The sequence below is a fragment of the Zophobas morio genome, unplaced genomic scaffold (genome assembly GCF_036711695.1).
Source record: "Zophobas morio isolate AGI-343-1 ecotype UQ-CSIRO unplaced genomic scaffold, CSIRO_AGI_Zmor_V1 ptg000004l, whole genome shotgun sequence".
In the NCBI taxonomy this organism is placed as follows: domain Eukaryota; kingdom Metazoa; phylum Arthropoda; class Insecta; order Coleoptera; family Tenebrionidae; genus Zophobas; species Zophobas morio.
This window is the reverse complement of record NW_026972109.1, coordinates 3,116,108-3,134,170: the sequence shown is the minus strand read 5'-3', so window position 1 is coordinate 3,134,170 and position 18,063 is coordinate 3,116,108. Positions and strand designations below refer to the sequence as shown.

General features: G+C 33.2%; 1 protein-coding gene across 2 annotated transcripts in view; it reads right to left on the bottom strand.

The window, feature by feature from the left end:
• Window positions 1-2,050: 2,050 nt before the first annotated feature.
• The window catches only part of LOC135137548 (diacylglycerol lipase-beta-like), a 66,817-nt gene continuing 50,804 nt past the window's right edge, over window positions 2,051-18,063 (bottom strand). For both annotated transcript variants that reach the window (XM_064067248.1, XM_064067243.1), the window contains exons 6-10: window positions 17,302-17,650; window positions 8,412-8,566; window positions 2,621-2,770; window positions 2,454-2,566; window positions 2,051-2,402 (exon numbers count right to left, since the gene is read on the bottom strand). In XM_064067248.1, coding sequence (XP_063923318.1) covers window positions 2,231-2,402; window positions 2,454-2,566; window positions 2,621-2,770; window positions 8,412-8,566; window positions 17,302-17,650 — 939 coding nt within the window. In that variant the 3' untranslated portion in view covers window positions 2,051-2,230. The remainder of the gene's footprint in view (window positions 2,403-2,453; window positions 2,567-2,620; window positions 2,771-8,411; window positions 8,567-17,301; window positions 17,651-18,063) is intronic.

Sequence of the window (18,063 nt, the reverse complement as noted above, 5' to 3'; positions counted from 1 at the left end):
TTTTAAATGATTTAAAAAAAATCAAAATTTTCATTATTGAAGATTGATTTTTTGAGAAAATTGTCAAAAAATACACTAACAATTCTAGGATATAGAATTCGAGGTACTGATTCGAAAAATATAGCGTGTTTAGGATTCCGGAGTAATATTTTAGAAATATTCGGGTTGAAACCCATTTTTTTTCAAAAATTTCTAAAAATTGCCAAATTTTGTTGCAATTTTGGTAAAAATTAAGTCAAAAATAACTTCTGCTGCTCGAAATCTACAAAATAATAATAATAAACACGGTAATTTTCGGAGGTGGTCGAAAAAAGGGGAAAATTTTGATTATTGAAAAATTAAATTTAAAAAAAAATCCACAAACAATTGTGGCATCGAAGACGACCAAAAAAAAATGTTTTTAATTACTGAGAAAATTGCCAAAAAATCTATCGAATAATTCTGGAACATAGAGTTCGACGTACTAAATCGAAAGATACGGCGTAATTATGGTTTCGGACCAACATTTTAGTAAAATTTGGGTTTAAAATCCATTTTTTTTTCAAAAATTTGCCAAATTATATTGGGCAATTCTGGAAAACTGTTAGGAGTATTTACGTTAAAAGTTTGTCGAGGTCGTAATGTACAAAAAAATCTATTAGAAATTTTCGAAATGGTCGAAAAAAGGTAAAAATTTTCATTATTGAAAAATTGATCATTGGAAAAATTGTCAAAAAATCTACAAAAATTCTAGGAGATATAATTCGAGGTACTAATTCGAAAAATATAGCTTGTTTAGGATATCGGAGCCAGATTTTCGAAATATTCGAGTTGAAACCCATTTTTTTTCAAAAATTTTAAAAATTGTCATATTTTCTTGAAATTTTCGTAAAAATTAGGACAAATAAAATAACTTCTGCTGCTCCCAATCTACAAAAAAATCTCTAAGTAATTTTCGAAAGAGGTCGAAAAAAGGTCAAAATTTCCATTACTGAAAAATTGATTTTTTGAAAAAAATTGTCAAATCCAGGACATACAATTCGACGTATTGATTGGAAAAATATAGCGTGTTTATATTCCGGAGCAACATTTTAGAAATATTGGGGTTGAGACCCATTTTTTTTCCAAAAATTCTAAAAATTGTTATATTTTGTTGGAATTTTGGCAGAAATTAGGTCAAAAATAACTTCTAGTGGTCGAAATCTACAAAAAAATCTCGTTCGGTAATTTTCGAAGGTGGTCAAAAAAGGTGAAAATTTTCTTTAGTGAAAAATTAAATTTTACAAAAAATTGTCAAAAGATCCACAAAAAATTGTGGGATCGAAGACAGCCAAAAAAAATTTTTTTAAATGACAAAAAATCTACAAAAATTCTGAAACAGAATTCGACGTATGTACTTGCGAAAAATGTATAGTCTCGGAGCAATATATTTTAGAAATATTTGCGTCGAAACCTCTTTTTTTTTTGAAAAATTTAAAAAATTGCCAAATTTTGTTAAATTGAATTAAAAAAAAATTGTTAAAAAATCCACCAAAAATTTGGGATCGAAAATAGCCAAAAAAAAATATTGAAAAAATTGACAATAAATCTACTAAAAATTCTAGCACCCAGAATTCGACGTACTAATTCGAAAGATACAGCGTGTTTATGGTCCTGGAGTTACATGTTAGAAGCATTCGGATTAAAATCCTTTTTTTTTCAAAAATTTTGAAAATTGCCAAATTTTGTTGGGCAATTTTGAAAAAATGGTAAGTATGTTTACGTTAAAAATTTCTAGGAGTCGAATTGTACGAAAAAATCTCTTTTAAGTAATTTTCAAAAGTGGTTGAAAAAAGGTCAAAATTTTCATTATTGAAAATTGTTTCAAACATGTTATTAAACTGGGATCCCTAAGTAGTACCGTAGAAGCCAGTTCGAAAACTGGAACCAACCTACCTCTTTAAAAATACATACATCATCAACAGGCTCCCACCGTTTAAAGATTCTCGCCTTGAAAACCACGTACTTTATCATCATAACGCCGGCTTTTATCGACTTATTTTTTTCGACAAGGTAACGGATTAAACCAATAAGGAAATATGTTGATTTATTTACAATAAGGTTCATAATATAAAAAATATATTATAAATACAGAAATATTCGCTACTAGAACAAAACAGTGTTCATTGCTGGGAATGTTTAGAGAGATTTTCACCTACTAAAGAACTACAATAATAACAAAAATAACTCAACAACTTAGCGTATCTTCCACTTAAACGATCTGACTACTTTCATCTCTTTGTTCCGTAAGAATAGTGTCTAGCGTTTTATACACGTTGTCGGGCAGGTGGTCTAGCAACATCTTTGGCATAACCTTAAGCTCCATGAAATCTTCAGCCGTGGCCCATCGCATTTCAAACGTGGGTCCTCCAGTGCCGGCTTTCCTGCAACGAAAATTTATTCAACACCACATGCAAAAAAAACTGTGAAGGTACCTTTCGGCTTTGGTCTTTTTCCTGCTCACGATGTGCAAAATCCTCCCAGCGGTAAAAAGTCTAATTTTTGAAAATCTCCTAACGCATATGTCTCGGGATAGAAGAGCGGCTTCCTGTAATCATCACAATTACGCAATCATACAAAGAAAAATGGTTATTCCAAGTACCGTTGATGCTGCCACTGTGGGAATCGAGCGCTCCAGAAGCGGAGATCGACCACCCGGAACAGTTGCTATTTCATCTCTCCACGTCGTCTCCAAATCGCCCGAAGGTACCCCAAAGAGAGCGTAACCAAATCCGTTTAATAAGATGCGGTACTGAAAAATAAAAATTACCAGTTTCAATCGACAATTAATCAAAAATTTAACGACCCTAAATTTATTTCACGATTTGCCACTTTTTGTCAAGTCAAGTGGAACGAGTTTCACAGGAAATAGGTATAATTAATTTTTACGGCACTTTTTACAGCCAAATTTTAAATACTGATACGTAGTACGTGCGGGTATGCATTTTTTTACTTCAATTGTTGTCGGTTTCGTTTCATCTAATGACACCCATTTTCCATAATAATAAGTGATTCCTTCAAAGAAACAACGATAATTTTGTATTGTTCGTAATTGTGTCCATAAACTACACGACCATTTCTGCCAACTTTTGTCAATTTAATAAAACACGCAAATGCACCATTATCGGAACGAACACGGAAATATACTTAACACGTAAGTGTAATATTAATAACTCTAGGTAGCAATTTTCCGTATTCAAAATGACACTTTATTATGGCTTCATTGTTCGAGTATATTATTAAGAAGGTACGATAAACAACCCACTTTATAAATGAGGGACGTCCATAGGAAATGTAATAAACATGAATAGGTAATTTGGAAATTTTCGCCATCGAATTTTCTAATTTCCATTAAATAATAAGGCCACTACGGGATTTCCACCGAAAGTTTGTTCGAAACCGTAATGGTCCCATGGGAGGTCTACGTGATCAGCTAAACGATCGTAATTTAAACAAATTCAAGCCTGAATTTTCTTCTTAATGACTTAAAGAGCGGATTTTAGGGTAAATGCCTTTTCATTTTGGTTGTAGGCAAATGCATGAAAGTTGGACTTATACCGGATTTTAAATGGGAAGAGGTGTTTTCTTACCAACTTCACTTAGTGAAATATGTAAAAATTGTCATCGATTTATCTTCTATTTATTTCCATTTTGGGACTTTTAAATACTTTAAAATTTTTCATTTTTTCGACAGTTTTGATTTTTTACTTATTCGATTTTTCAAAATATTGCGACTTTTTAAATGTTACATTTTTCGATTTTTCAGTTTTTTGATTTTTCGATTTGTTAATGTTTTGATTGCTCGATTTTTAAAATTTTCAATTTTTCGGATTTTTAAATGTTAGATTTTTCACTTTTTTATTGTTTCGATTTCTCAATATTTCGATTTTTTGCCTTCTCGTTTTTAGATCCTCCGGTTTTTCAATTTTTCGGAATTAATTTTTCAGTTTTTCGATGTTTCGATTTTTCACTTCTTCGGTTTATCGTTTTTTTTTTATTTGAAATTTTTCATTTTTGAATTTTCCCATTTTTCGATTTTTGGCCACTTCCATTTCTCATTTTTTCGACTTCGATTTTTCGATTTCTCAGTTTCTCGATAACTCATCTTTTCGATTTTTGGATTTCTCAATTTTTGGCGTTTCTAAATTTTTGGATTTTTCGATTTCTCAGTTGCTCGATTGATCGATTTTTTAATTTTTCCACTTCTCAATTTTTGGTCTTTCCGATTTCTCAATTTCTCAATTCCTCGATTTCTCAGATTTTCAATGTTTAACTTTCAGGATTTTTCAATATGTATTTCGATTTTTAAATTTTTAGATTTTTCGACTTTCTGTTTTTTTTGGATTTTTTACCTATTCGATTTTTCAAAATATTGCGATTTTTTTAAATCTCACATTTTTTAAATTTTCAATTTTTCGAATTTTTAATTTTAGATTTTTCACTTTTTTGTTATTCGATTTTTCAATCTTTCGATTTTTTGCCATCGCGTTTTTAGATTTTTCGATTTTTCAATTTTTCGGAATTAATTTTGCAGTTTTTCGATATTTCGATTTATCGAGTTTTTTAAACTTAAATTTTTCAATTTTGAATTTTCCCATTTTTCGATCTTCAGCTATTTCGATATCTCAATTTTTCGATTTCCTTTTCTCGATTTCGCAATTTTTCCATTATTCGAGTTTCCAATTTTTCAATTCTTTAATTTTTGACGTTTCTAAATTTTTGGATTTTTCGCTTTCTCATTTTCTCGATTAATCGATTTTTTAATTTTCGGATTTTTATATTTCTCAATATTTCGAAATGTTACATTTTTCGATTTTTCAGTTTTTTGATTTTTCGATTTGTTGATGTTTTGATTGTTCGATATTTTAAATTTTCAATTATTCGAATTTTCAATTTTTCCGAATTAATTTTTCAGTTTTTCGATATTTCGATTTATAATAATAATAATGATAATAATAATAATTTATTTTCTACAGGTACATAACCCAATTATAGAAAATACAAAATAACATATAAAAGAACTTTATATTTTTTTTATATTAGATTTATCGGGTTTTTTGAGTTTAAATTTTTCAATTTTGAATTTTCCCATTTTTCGATCTTTCGCTATTTCGATATCTCAATTTTTCGATTTCCATTTCTCGATTTCTCAGTTTTTCGATTATTCAAATTTCTAATTTTTTGATATTTCAATTTTTCTATTTTTGATGTTTCTAAATTTTTTGATTTTTCTATTTCCCAATTTCTGGCCTTCCTAATTTTTTTTATGTATTTAAATTTTTCGATTTTTACTTTTCTTAATTTTTAGCGCTTCTAAATTTTTGGATTTTTCGATTTCTCAATTTATGGATTAACCGATTTTTTAATTTTTCGACTTTTCGATTTTTCGTCTTTTTGATTTCTCAATTTCTCAATTTTGAAGTTTTGGGATTTTTCAATATTGGGATTTTTCAATATGAATTTGATTGATTTTTAAATTTTTAGATTTTTAGACTTTTTTTTTTTGGATTTTTCGATTTTTCAAAATATTGCGACTTTTTAAATCTTAAATTTTTCGATTTTTCAGTTTTTTGATTTTTCGATTTGTTGATGTTTAGATTGCTGGATTTTTAAAATTTTCAATTTTTTGAATTTTTAATTTTTCGGAATTAATTTTTCAGTTTTTTGATATTTCGATCTATCGGATTTTTTAAGCTTAAATTTTTCAATATGAATTTTCCCATTTTTCGATCTTTAGCTATTTCGATATGTCAATTTTTCGATATCCATTTCTCGATTTCTCAGTTTTTCGATTATTCGAGTTTCCAATTTTTCAATTTTTCAGTTCTTCAATTTTTGACGTTTCTAAAGTTTTGGATTTTTAGATTTCTCAATTTTTCGATTTCTCTCTGTTGAAGTTCTGGGATTTTCCAATTTTGGGATTCTACAAAATTTCGATTTTTAAATTTTTAGACTTTTCGACTTTGTCTTTTTGGATTTTTTACTTATTTGATTTTCAAAATGTTGCGCCTTTTTAAATGTTACATTTTTCGATTTTTCAGTTTTTTAATTTTTCGATTTGTTGAAGTTTTGATTGCTCGATTTTTTTTAAATTTTCAATGTTTAGAATTTTTAAATTTCAGATTTTCCACTTTATTGTTTCGATTTCTCAATTGTTCGGAATTAATTCTTCAGGTTTTCGATATTCCGATTTTTCAATTTTTGATTTAACGGTTTTCTTTCGATTTTTTGCCGTCTCGTTTTTAGATTTTTAGGAATTAATTTTTCAGTTTTTCAATGTTTCGATTTTTCACTTTTTCGGTTTATCGGCTTTTTAAATTTCAAATTTTCCAATTTTTCGATTTTTAGCCACTTCCATTTCTCAATTTGTCGATCTTTCGACTTCTCATCTTTAGATGTTTCGATTTCGCGATTTTTCAATTTTTTGATTTCGATTTCCCGATTTCTCAGTTTTTCGATAATTCATGTTTTCGATTTTTTGATTTTCCAATTTTTGAGCGTTTCAGTTTTGGAAATTCAAATTCTCAATTTTTGGCGTTTCTAAATTTTGGATTTTTCGATTTTTCAATTTTTGGCGTTTCTAAATTTTTTTATGTATTTAAATTTTTCCATTTTTCAATTTCTCAATTTTTGGCATTTCTAAATTTTTGGATTTTCCGATATCTCGATTTCTCAATTTTTCCATTTCTCAAATGTTCAATGTTTATTTCGGGATTTTTCAATTTTGAGATTTTTGAATATGTATTTCGATTTTTAATTTTTAAATTTTTCAACTTTCTGTTTTTTTGGATTTTTTACTTATTCGATTTTTCAAAATATTGTGACTTTAAATCTTACATTTTTCGATTTGTTGATGTTTTGATTGTTCGATTTTTTAAATTTTCAATTTTTAGAATTTTGAAATTTTAGATTTTTCGGAATTAATTTTTCAGTTTTTCGATATTTCGATTTATCGGGTTTTTTAAGTTTAAATTTTTCAATTCTGAATTTTCCTATTCTTCGATCTTTAGCTATTTCGATATCTCAATTTTTCGATTTCCATTTCTCGATTTCTCAGTTTTTCCATTATTCGAGTATCCAATTTTTCAATTTTTCAATTCTTCAATTTTTGACGTTTCTAAATTTTTAGATTTTTCGTTTTCTCAATTTTTCGATGAATCGGGTTTTAATTTTCGGATTTTTAGATTTCTCAATTTTTAGATTTCCGTGTTTAAGGTCTGGGATTTTCCAATTTTGGTATTTTTCAAGATTTTAATTTTTTACTTACTCGATTTTTCAAAAATTTGGGAGTTCTTAAATCTTACATTTTTCAACATTTTCATCTATTTGATATTTTAATTTTTGGATTTTTTACATTTTTAAAAATCCTGATTTTCTAATTTTTGACAAAGTTTTGATTTCTTCTTCAAAAATTTAGAAACAAAACGTAAGAGGCCCTGAAGATTTTTTTATATAAAAAAATAGGTGCCTGCGAGCCTTTCTCTTTTAAACGCAAAAAATTGATCTAAAGTTATTTAGACAGATCTTCCCTCGCCTCTGAAGTAAAAATATACAGAGTGTTTTTTTTATTTGATACAACCCCTGAAACTTTTTTAATCTTAAAGATAAACCTGTAGTTCTTTGAGCAAATTTGTGTCATTTTAAAAGATCTACTTATGTGATGGCAACCTCACATTTTTATTATTACTTCCGATAGAACTGGAAATGACGTCATCTTTTTTTTAGAGAACACTAGGAATGTGAATTGTTCATTCGTTGTTCGACCAAGGGGCTGAAGTTATCCGGAATCAATGATTTAATTTCCAACGTAAAGAAAGTATTTCTTAAAGCTCATTTGAGGATCCAAGCTTTCCGAGAAGACTTACCGGATTGTCCATTGCCTCCAGAACCTGTTCTGACAAGATGGGGCTCATTAATTGGAGCGACAATATATTATTTCAATGATTTTGACGATATAAAAAAGGTTTGTGTATGAAAATTTAGAAAAATATCTGATTGTTATGTAAATTTTAACAAAGATTAGGATCGCTGATTAGTGATTATGTAAAATAATAAAATAAATGTACATCAAGAATAATTTTCGAATTTTTTCTTACGCGCTCTGTTTATTCTGGTACAAACCCATCAAACACCAAGTTTAACTCTCGTCATTTTTCCACTCGACTCGCATTTCCTTTTACGCCAGTCCGCACGGAACGACTTTTAGTGTCGGCGCTTTACATAATGGTAAAAGTTCCTCGCTGGCTCGGAAAATGGATAAGCACGTAAGAACAAATTAAACCGAGTCGTGCATTCGAAAAATCCATAATAGTAAAACCATGCAAACTCCTTCCCGGATCATTTGATCCCAGTCGGAGCGTGTGAGCCGCTTTTCCAGTTTTCCACTCACTTACCTTCGGCAATTTACTGGCGTGGAGCGTCTGAATGATCCCGGTCCTCAGATTTTCGATGCTGTCGACTCCCAAACGCATCACGAAGTCGTCGCCGACGCCGACGGTGAAAATGAAGGTTTCGGTCAGTCTTGCAGCATCGCGGCTCAGAAGACCGGCTGGAAAATGCAAAACAAAACATCAAATTGTTGTATTATGGACGAAGCGACCTCCACCTAGTTTGCGGATTGCGCGAACTTTGGCGTTTTAAATTATAATAAATTTCTTTGATATGAGCAAGGTTTTGTTGTGGCGTGCGAGATTTATCGTGTGGCTAATTCGGGCGAGTGTGGCATTTAGGGAGTGAGTCATGGAGTCGGACTGAGATCTTGTTAAAACAACAAGGAGATAACGATCTTCTTTGGGAAAAATTTGGCGGTAGCGGTTAAATTTTAAACAACTTTGAAAAAATTGTCCAAAAATCCTCAAAAAATTCTGGGATATCGAAAATTGGTCGAAAATGGCATAAGGGAATACTAATAATAAATAAAAATTGAAAACCGCTGAATTGCAAATCGAAAAATTACAAGCAGTAGCAACCGCACACCCACCCCCTCTTCATTCCAGTAACTACTCTTAATATTGTTTCGTCTTATCTTAGCAAGTTTAACCCTCAGCCATCCACCTCTTATTTTCTTAGAAGGTATGTCATTTGCTACGACCAGTCTTATTTTATCAATTTTTAGCCCCGCCCACCCACCCTTTATTTTCTTAGGGTTTGTGATTTACCAAAATCAGTTCTACCTTAGCAGGTCCTAGTTCTGCCCACCTGTTGTCGTTCTAACTATTTTATTTCTATTTACTATAAGATCCACCTTTCATTCTGACCACATATGTAAAATGAATCACTAAAATAGAGGCGGGGTGGGTGGGCGGGGTTAATTATATGTTCCTTTGTAAAATGAGAAAGGAAACTAATAGAACGTAGGCTGTTAAAAAAAGATAAAAAAGTGCTAATCACACTAATTGCTATAAGATTTATTTCTTATTTCAGGAGAACAAAATAGAGAACGGGTGGGTGGGCGGGGCTAAGATTAACTTTTTCCTACAGAGTCTTTTATAAGGAAGCAATAGCCCGGCCTATCCACCCCCTCTTCATTCTAGTGACTACACTTAATATTAATCAGTCATTTATCAAAGTAGGTCTTAGCAAGTACTAGTGGAAAATATCATTTTTGAAAAAGTTGTTTAAAAATTCTCAAAAAATCCAAGGACATAGATCTCAACCTGCTGATTCCAAGAATATAGTCTGTTTATGACCATAAGGCAATATTTTGAAAATATTCCATGTGAAATTCGAAATTTTTGGAATTGTTAAAAACTTTGATATTTCTCAGGACGGAAGTGACCTCTGCGGCCCAAAATCTACGAGAAAATGTGTTTGGTTTAATTTCGAGAATGACCGAAAATTGGTCGAAATTGGCATAAGTGAATATTAATAATAATAATCAAAAATTGAAAACTACTGAAATCGCAAATCGAAAAATTAAAAGCAGTAGCCCCGCCCACCCACCCCGCCTTTATTCCAGTGACTACTCTTAATATTGTTGCGTCTTATCTTAGCAAGTTTTAGCCCCGCCCGCCCACCCTTTATTTTGTTAGGATACGTGAATTACCAAAATCAGTTCTACCTTAGCAGGTACTAGCTCCGCCCACCTCTACTCATTTTAACTATTTGATTTCTATTGAGTACAAGATCCGTCTTTCATTCTAACCAGATAAAATGAATCATTGAAATAGAGGCGGGGTGGCTGGGTGGGGTTAACTATAATGTTCTTTTGTAGAGTGGGAATGGAAACTAATAGCTGCCAAGATAAGACTGATTTTGGCAAATCACATACCCTGTAAGAAACGAGAGGGTGGGTGGGCGGGGCTAATACGTTCTAATATAAAACAGGGTGGGTGGGGTTAATTATATATTTCTTTGTAGAGTGGGAATGGAAACTAATAGAACCTACGTTATTAAAAAAGACGAAAAAGTGCTAATCGTATTTTTTTGTTATATTATTTGCTATAAGATTTATTTCTTATTTCAGGAAAACAAAATGAGAGAACGGGTGGGTGGGTGGGGCTAAGTTTAACTTTTTCCCACAGAGTCTTTTATAAGCAGCAAGCAATAGCCCCGCCCACCCACCCCCTCTCGATTCCAGTGAATACTCTTACTACTGTTCAGTCATTTATCAAAGTCAGTCTTATCCTAGCAAGTACATACTAGTGGAAAATTTCACTTTTGAAAAAGTTGTTTCAAAATTCTCAAAAAATCCAGGGACGTAGATCTTGACCTGGTGATTCCAAAAATATAGCCTGTTTATGTTCACGAAGCAATATTTTGGAAATATTCGATGTGAAATTCGAAATTTTTGGAATTTCTAAAAATTTTGATATTTCAATCGACGATTCTGAAAAAACGGATAGAGTTATCGAAGAAATAAGGCCGAAAGTGACTTTTGCGGCACAAAATCTACGAGAAAATGTATTTAGATAAGTTTCAAAAATAGTCCAAAATTGGTCGAAATTGGCTTAAGGGAATAATCATAACGCTAATTAAAAATTGAAAACTCTTGAAATTGCAAATCGAAAAAGTACAAGCAGTAGCCCCGCCCACCCACCCGTTCTTCATTCCAGTGACTATTCTTAATATTGTTGCGTCTTATCTTAGCAAGTTTTAGCCCCGCCCACCCATCCTTGATTTTCTTAGGGTATGTGATTTACCAAAAGCAGTCCTATCTTAGCAGGTACTAGCTCCGCCCACCTCGTCTCTTTCTAATTATTTTATTTCCATTGAGTATAAGATTCACCTTTCATTCTGACCACATATATAAAATGAATCACTGAAATAGAGGCGGGGTGGGTGGGTGGGGTTAATTATATTATCCTTTGTAGAGTGGGAATGGAAACTAATAGAACGTAGGCTGTTAAAAAAGACAAAAAAGTGCTATTTGCTATAAGATTTATTTCTTATTTCAGGAGAACAAAATGAAAACATGGGTGGGTGGGCGGGGCTAAGTTTAATTTTTTCCTACAGAGTCTTTTATAAGCAAGCAATGGCCCGGCCTACCCACCCCCTCTTCATTCCAGTGACTACTCTTAATATTGTTCAGTCATTTATCAAAGTCAGTCCTAGCAAGTAGTAGTGGAAAATTTCATTTTTGAAAAAGTTCTTTAAAAATTTTCAAAAAATTCAAGGACATAGATTTCGAGTTGCTGATTCCAAAAATATAGCATGTTTATGATCACTTAGCAATATTTTGGAAATCTTCGATGCGAAATTCGAAATTTTTGAAATTTCTATAAGTTTCGATATTTCGATGGCGATTCTGAAAAAACGGTTGGAGTTATCGAAGAAATAAGGTCGAAAGTGACTTTTGCGGCACAAAATCTACGCGAAAATGAATTTAATTAAGTTTCAAAAATGGTCGAAAATTGGTCGAAATTGGTTTAAGGGAATAATAATAATGCTAATAATAAAAAATTCAAACTCCTGAAATTGCAAATCAAAAAATTACAAGCAGTAGCTCCGCCCACCCACCCCTTCTTCATTCCAGTGACTATTCTTAATATTGTTGCGTCTTATCTTAGCAAGTTTTAGCCCCGCCCACCCACCCTTTGTTTTGTTGGGGTACGTGACTTGCCAAAATTAGTTCGACCTTAGCAGGTACTAGCTCCGCCCAGCTGTTTTCATTCTAACTATTTTATTTCTATTGACTATGAGATCCACCTTTCATTCTGACCAGATAAAATGAATCACTAAAAAGGAAACCGGGTGGGTGGGCGGGGCTAAGTTTAACTTTTTCCTACAGTCTTTTATAAGGAAGGAGTAGCCCCGCCTATCTACCGCCTCTTCATTCCAGTGACCACTCTTAATATTGTCCAGCCATTTATCAAAGTCAGTCTTATCTTAGCAGGTACTGGTGGAAAATTACATTTTTGAAAAAGTTGTATGAAAATTCTCAAAAAATTCAGGGACATAGATCTCGACCTTCTGATTCCAAAAATATAGCATGTTTATGGTTACGAAGCAATATTTTGGAAATATTCGATGTGAAGTTAAAATTTGTTGAAATTTCTCAAAATTTCGATATTTCAGTGGGCGATTCTGGAAATACAGTTTGAGTAATCGAAAAAACGAGGCCGGAAGTAATTTTTGCGGCCAAAAATCTACGAGAAATGTATTTAGTTAAATTTCGAAAATGGCCAAAAATTGGTCGAAATTGGCATAAAGGAATAATAATAAGAATAATTAAAAATTGAAAACTCCTGAAATTGCAAATCAAAAAATTACAAGCAGTAGCCCTGCCCACCCATCCCCTCTTCATTCCAGTGACTACTTTTAATATTGTTGCGTCTTATCTTAGCAAGTTTTAGCCCCGCCCACCCACCCTTTATTTTGTTAGGGTATGTGATTTACCAAAATCAGTTCGATCTTAGCAGGTACTAGCTCCGCCCACCTGTCCTCATTCTAACCATTTTATTTCTATTGAGTATAAGTTCCACCTTTCATTTTGACAAGATAAAATGAATTACTGAAATTGGTATGTATATATATTTGCTATAAGATTTATTTCTTATTTTAGGAGAACAAAATGAGAGAAAGGATCGGTGGGCGGGGCTAAGTTGAACTTTTTCCCACAGTCTTTTATAAGCAGCAAGCAGTAGCCCCGCCCACCCACCCTCTCTTGATTCCAGTGAATACTCTTAATACTGTTCAGTCATTTATCAAAGTCAGTCTTATCCTAGCAAGTACTAGTGGAAAATTTCATTTTTGAAAAAGTTTGAAATTTCTCAAAAAATCCAGGGACCTAGATCTTGACCTGCTGATACCAAAAATATAGCCTGTTTATGGTCACGAAGCAATATTTTGGAAATATTCTATGAGAAATTCGAAATTTTTGAAATTTCTAAAAATTTTGATATTTCAGTAGGCGGTTCTGGAAAAACGTTTTGAGTAATCGAAGAAACGAGGCCCGAAATGACTTTTGCGGCCCAAAATCTACGAGGTATGTGTTTAGTTAAGTTTTAGCCCCGCCCATTCACCCTTTATTTTGTTGGGGTACGTGAATTACCAAAACAGTTCTACCTTAGCAGGTACTAGCTCCGCCCACCTCTACTCATTTTAACTATTTTATTTATATTGAGTACAAGATCCCCCTTTCATTCTGAGCAGAAAAAATGAATCATTGAAATAGAGGCGGGGTGGGGTTAATTATATGTTTCTTTGTAGAGTGGGAATGGAAACTAATAGAACGTACGCCATTAAAAAAGACAAAAAAGTGCTAATGGTATTTTTTTTTATACTGTTTGTTATAAGATTTATTTCTTATTTCAAGAGAACAAAATGAGAGAACGGGTGGGTGGGCGGGGCTAAGTTTAACTTCTTTCCACAGCGTCTTTCTAAAGCAGCAAGCAATAGCCCTGCCCACCCACCCCCTCTTCATTCCAGTGACCACTCTTAATATTGTTCAGTCATTTATCAAAGTCAATCTTATCCTAGCAAGTACTAGTGCAAAATTTCATTTTTGAAAAAGTTGTTTGAAATTTCTCAAAAAATTCAGGGACAGAGGTCTCGACCTGCTGATTCCAAAAATATAGAATGTTATGGTTACGGAGCAATATTTTGGAAATAATCGTTATGAAATTTGAAATTTTTGGAATTTCTGAAAATTTCGATATTTCAATGGCGATTCTGAAAAAACGGTTTGAGTAATCGAAGAACCGAGGCCGACAGTGACTTTTGCGGCCCAAAAACTACGACATGTTTTTAGTTAAATTTCAAAAATGGCCGAAAATTGGTCGAAATTGGAGAATAAAATTGGGAATTATAATAATAATAATTAAGCCCCGCCCATCCCTCTTCATTCCAGTGACTACTCTTAATATTGTTGCGTCTTATCTTGACAAGTTTAAGCCCCGCCCATCCAGTCTTTATTTTCTTAGAGGGTGTGCCATTTGCAACGATCTTATTTTAGCAAGTTTTAGCCCCGCCCACCCATCCTCTATTTTCTTAGGGTATGTGATTAGCCAAAATCAGTTCTAAGTTAGCAGATACTAGCTCCGCCCATCTGTTCTCATTCCAACTATTTTATTTCTATTGAGTATAAGTTCCACCTTTCATTCTGACCAGATAAAATGGATCATTGAAATAGAGGCGGGGTGGGTGGGTGGGGTTAACTATAATGTTCTTTTGTAGAGTGGGAATGGAAACTAATAGCTGCCAAGATAAGACTAATGTTGGCAAATCACATACCCTGTAAGAAAACAGAGAAAATTAAAAGTAATTTACGTCAATTTGACGTTCACTTACTTAAAAATTATTTTGAACAATGAAAGTCCAATCGATTTCAGATCACAAAGTATTGAATTAAAATGTAGTGAAATTTCGAAAAAAGACTGATTTTAGCAAATGACATATTCGCTAAGAAAAGAGAGGGTGGTTGGGCGGGGCTAGTACCTGCTAAGATAAAACTGATTTTGGCAAATGACCTACTCTCTAAGAAAATGAAGGGTAGAGGCTATATCATCTGGCAAAATCAGTCTTATCTAGGCAAGTATTAGCCCCACCCACCCACCCGTTAGTTTCTTCAAGGATATGACATCTCCCAAAATCAGTCTTACTTTGGCAAGTACTAGCACCACCCTCCCTCCCTTTATTTTCTTAAAGGGTATGTTATATGGCAAAATCCGTCTTATCTTGGCAAGTATTGGCCCCGCCCACCCACCCTTTGTTTTCTTCAAGGGTATGGGATTTGGAAATATCAGCCTTATCTTGGCAAGCACTAGGCCCACCCACCCGCCCTTTATTTTCTTCGAGGGCTGGTACCTGTTAAGATAATACTAATTTTGGCAAATGACACACTCTAAGAAAAAAGAGGGCGGGTGGGTGGGCGGGGCTAGTAGCTGCCAAGATAAGACTGATTCTGGCAAATGACCTACCTTCTAAGAAAGGAGAGGGTGGGTGGGCGGGGCTAATACCTGCTAAGGTAAAACTGAGAAAATTCAAAACAAATTTCTTTGTCAATTTAACAAAATTTTACACAAACAAAATATCGATTTAGATGGATAGATCAAAATACGTTTTTTTGTAATGTAGTAAAATGAAGAAATCTATGGTTAAAAACAAGTTGCTCCAGATTATTTTGAACAATGAAAGTGCAATCGATTTCAGATACTCAACACAAAGTATTGAATCAAAATATAGTGAAATTTTATAGTAGGATTTTTGAAAATTATTTTTTCTCTGTTCCATAAATGGTCCTGAACTAATTGTCATAGAATTGCTCCTCCATTTTTAAACAGCCTGTATATTTCATAGCGGGGTGTTAATTGCACTATTGGCTTTTACTTTATAGAGTTTATCACAAAACCAAAATCGCAAAATCAGATTTTGTAGTTTTAGAAATTATGAAAGAAGAAGGATTGTCGAACTATACTTCAAAATTCGACAAATTTTTAGAGTGTCGAAAGGGTCACCTCAAAAACTTGACTTGTATGAGCAGGAGCACCATCCTGCTGAAAGCAACTGTACACTACTAGTGTAAAATTTCATTTTTGAAAAAGTTGTTTAAAAATTCTCAAAAAATTCAGGGACGTGCTGATTCCAAAAAATAGCCCGTTTATCTTGACGGAGCAACAGTTTGAAAATATTTGGTTTGAAAATAATTTTTTTTAATTCTAAAAATTGCGATATTTCAATGAGACATTCTAACTACAATCACGGCGGAAGTTATCGAAAATTACTGTTTTTTTAAGAACTCTCTGAAATTATGTTCTGAACCTACTTTTACTCATATAAATCCATATCGTCGCTTCATAGCAAATATATTATTCATCGAGTTTACAAACCACACGCGATGTAATTTTTTCTATGAATTAAACTAACCGTTCGGTCACGCATTTATGAACCAGTTTAATAATAAATAATTAAAAAAAACGTTCTGCTTTCACTGCAGCTACAATTTCTACAATCCACTTGATTAAAATAACGTCGACCAAAACACAATTTCTGTAATTCGGCCTGTAAGCTTGCCATTCTCTATTCACAATTTTTTGTATTTACACAGCGTAACATCCACCCAAAAACGCCAACAAACATCGGTAACTAAATAAATCCACGAACATCACCTTGCTGGAGGCATCGTTTCAAACAGGCAACTTTTTTCATTCAGATTTAAAGCAAACAAAAAATCTCCACTTTTAGCCGTGTCCGAGTTATTTGTTCTCCGAAAATAGCGAGTTCGCTCGAAAGGAGAATAATATCACAAAGTTCAACAGTTTTGTTTGTCGTCCATTTTAAAAAATGACGGAATAAATAAATAAAAACTGGATGTCTTTGTCAAGATTATTCAACAGAACGTTATTGACCCGATGAATAATGATAATTTTTCCTCGTCAGAATCCCATTGTTCTCAGACACTTACTTCCTCAACGGATATTAACATTCCGCCCATTTAACGTAACAAAAATCTCTAATGCACATGGAGTCAAAGGTCAAACTACACCTTCCGCCATTTCACGCAAGAATCTAAACCGATTAGTCCCTCGAAAGGAAATTTAAGAGGAAAATGAGCACCGGATCGTTCTTACAGCACTAGAACGTGAATCTTTTAGATTCAATTTTGCCTTCACCCGAGCCGTTGGCGAATTTAATATCCTCCCAAAGAAATTTAATATGCGTGAACAAGCTGTTGGCAATTTACCATTCCCCCCTAAGCTACACAAAAGACTACAGGATACCGGGAAAGACTGTTTTAGCGCAAATATCAGAAATGACTGAGTCTGTTGGCAATCCTGGATTTTTAGCCAACAGACTCAGTCATTTCTGATCACACGGTAGAATAATAAGCGTGTTATGGCTCACCTGGTGTTGAGAAAGCGTATACTTTGAGATCAGGATACTTGTGTCTGATTTTAAGGGCAAGCAGGCATGCGACTCCAGCGCCGAGGCTGTGTCCTATCAAGACGAGTCCGTACTCTGGGTACATGGCGAAGGCCTTGTCCAGAATACCCAGCTCTTTTAATTTTTTGGCAACGTAGGTGGCCCCGCAGGACATGCCCTTATGGGCCATGGTGTCGGGGGGCAGACCTTCGGCTTCGAATTTCTCCGACGTGGCTGTCAAGTCGGTGAAGACGTCGCGTAGGGATATGGAACCACGGATGGCTATCACAATGCTGGAGGTTTTGTGGTCCACGATTACGCAGAAGGGCAACTGCAAAGGGAAAAGTGGCAAAAGTTGAAACGTGATAATTGATAAATAAAAGTGGTGATGTGGAGATGTCGCGGCTAATTATATGATGGGGGTTCTGGGTCACATTTTGGCGGCAAAATTTGAATTCGCGCGCATGTGTACAAATGTCTGCATACTTTTTCTATGATCAAGTTATTCTACTTTCTCAACAAATTTGGCCCTCTGAAATTTAAAAAACCCAGAAATTGAAAAGTTCCCAAAATCGAAAGACCGAAATGTCAAGAAATTGAAAAACTGAAAAATTAAAAAAACTGAAAAATTCGAAAAATTGAAATATTGAAGAACTGAAAAATCGAAAACTTGAGAAATTGAGAAATCGAAAAATCTATGGTAAAACTTAAAAAACCGAAAAGTGGAAACATTGATGGACCGAA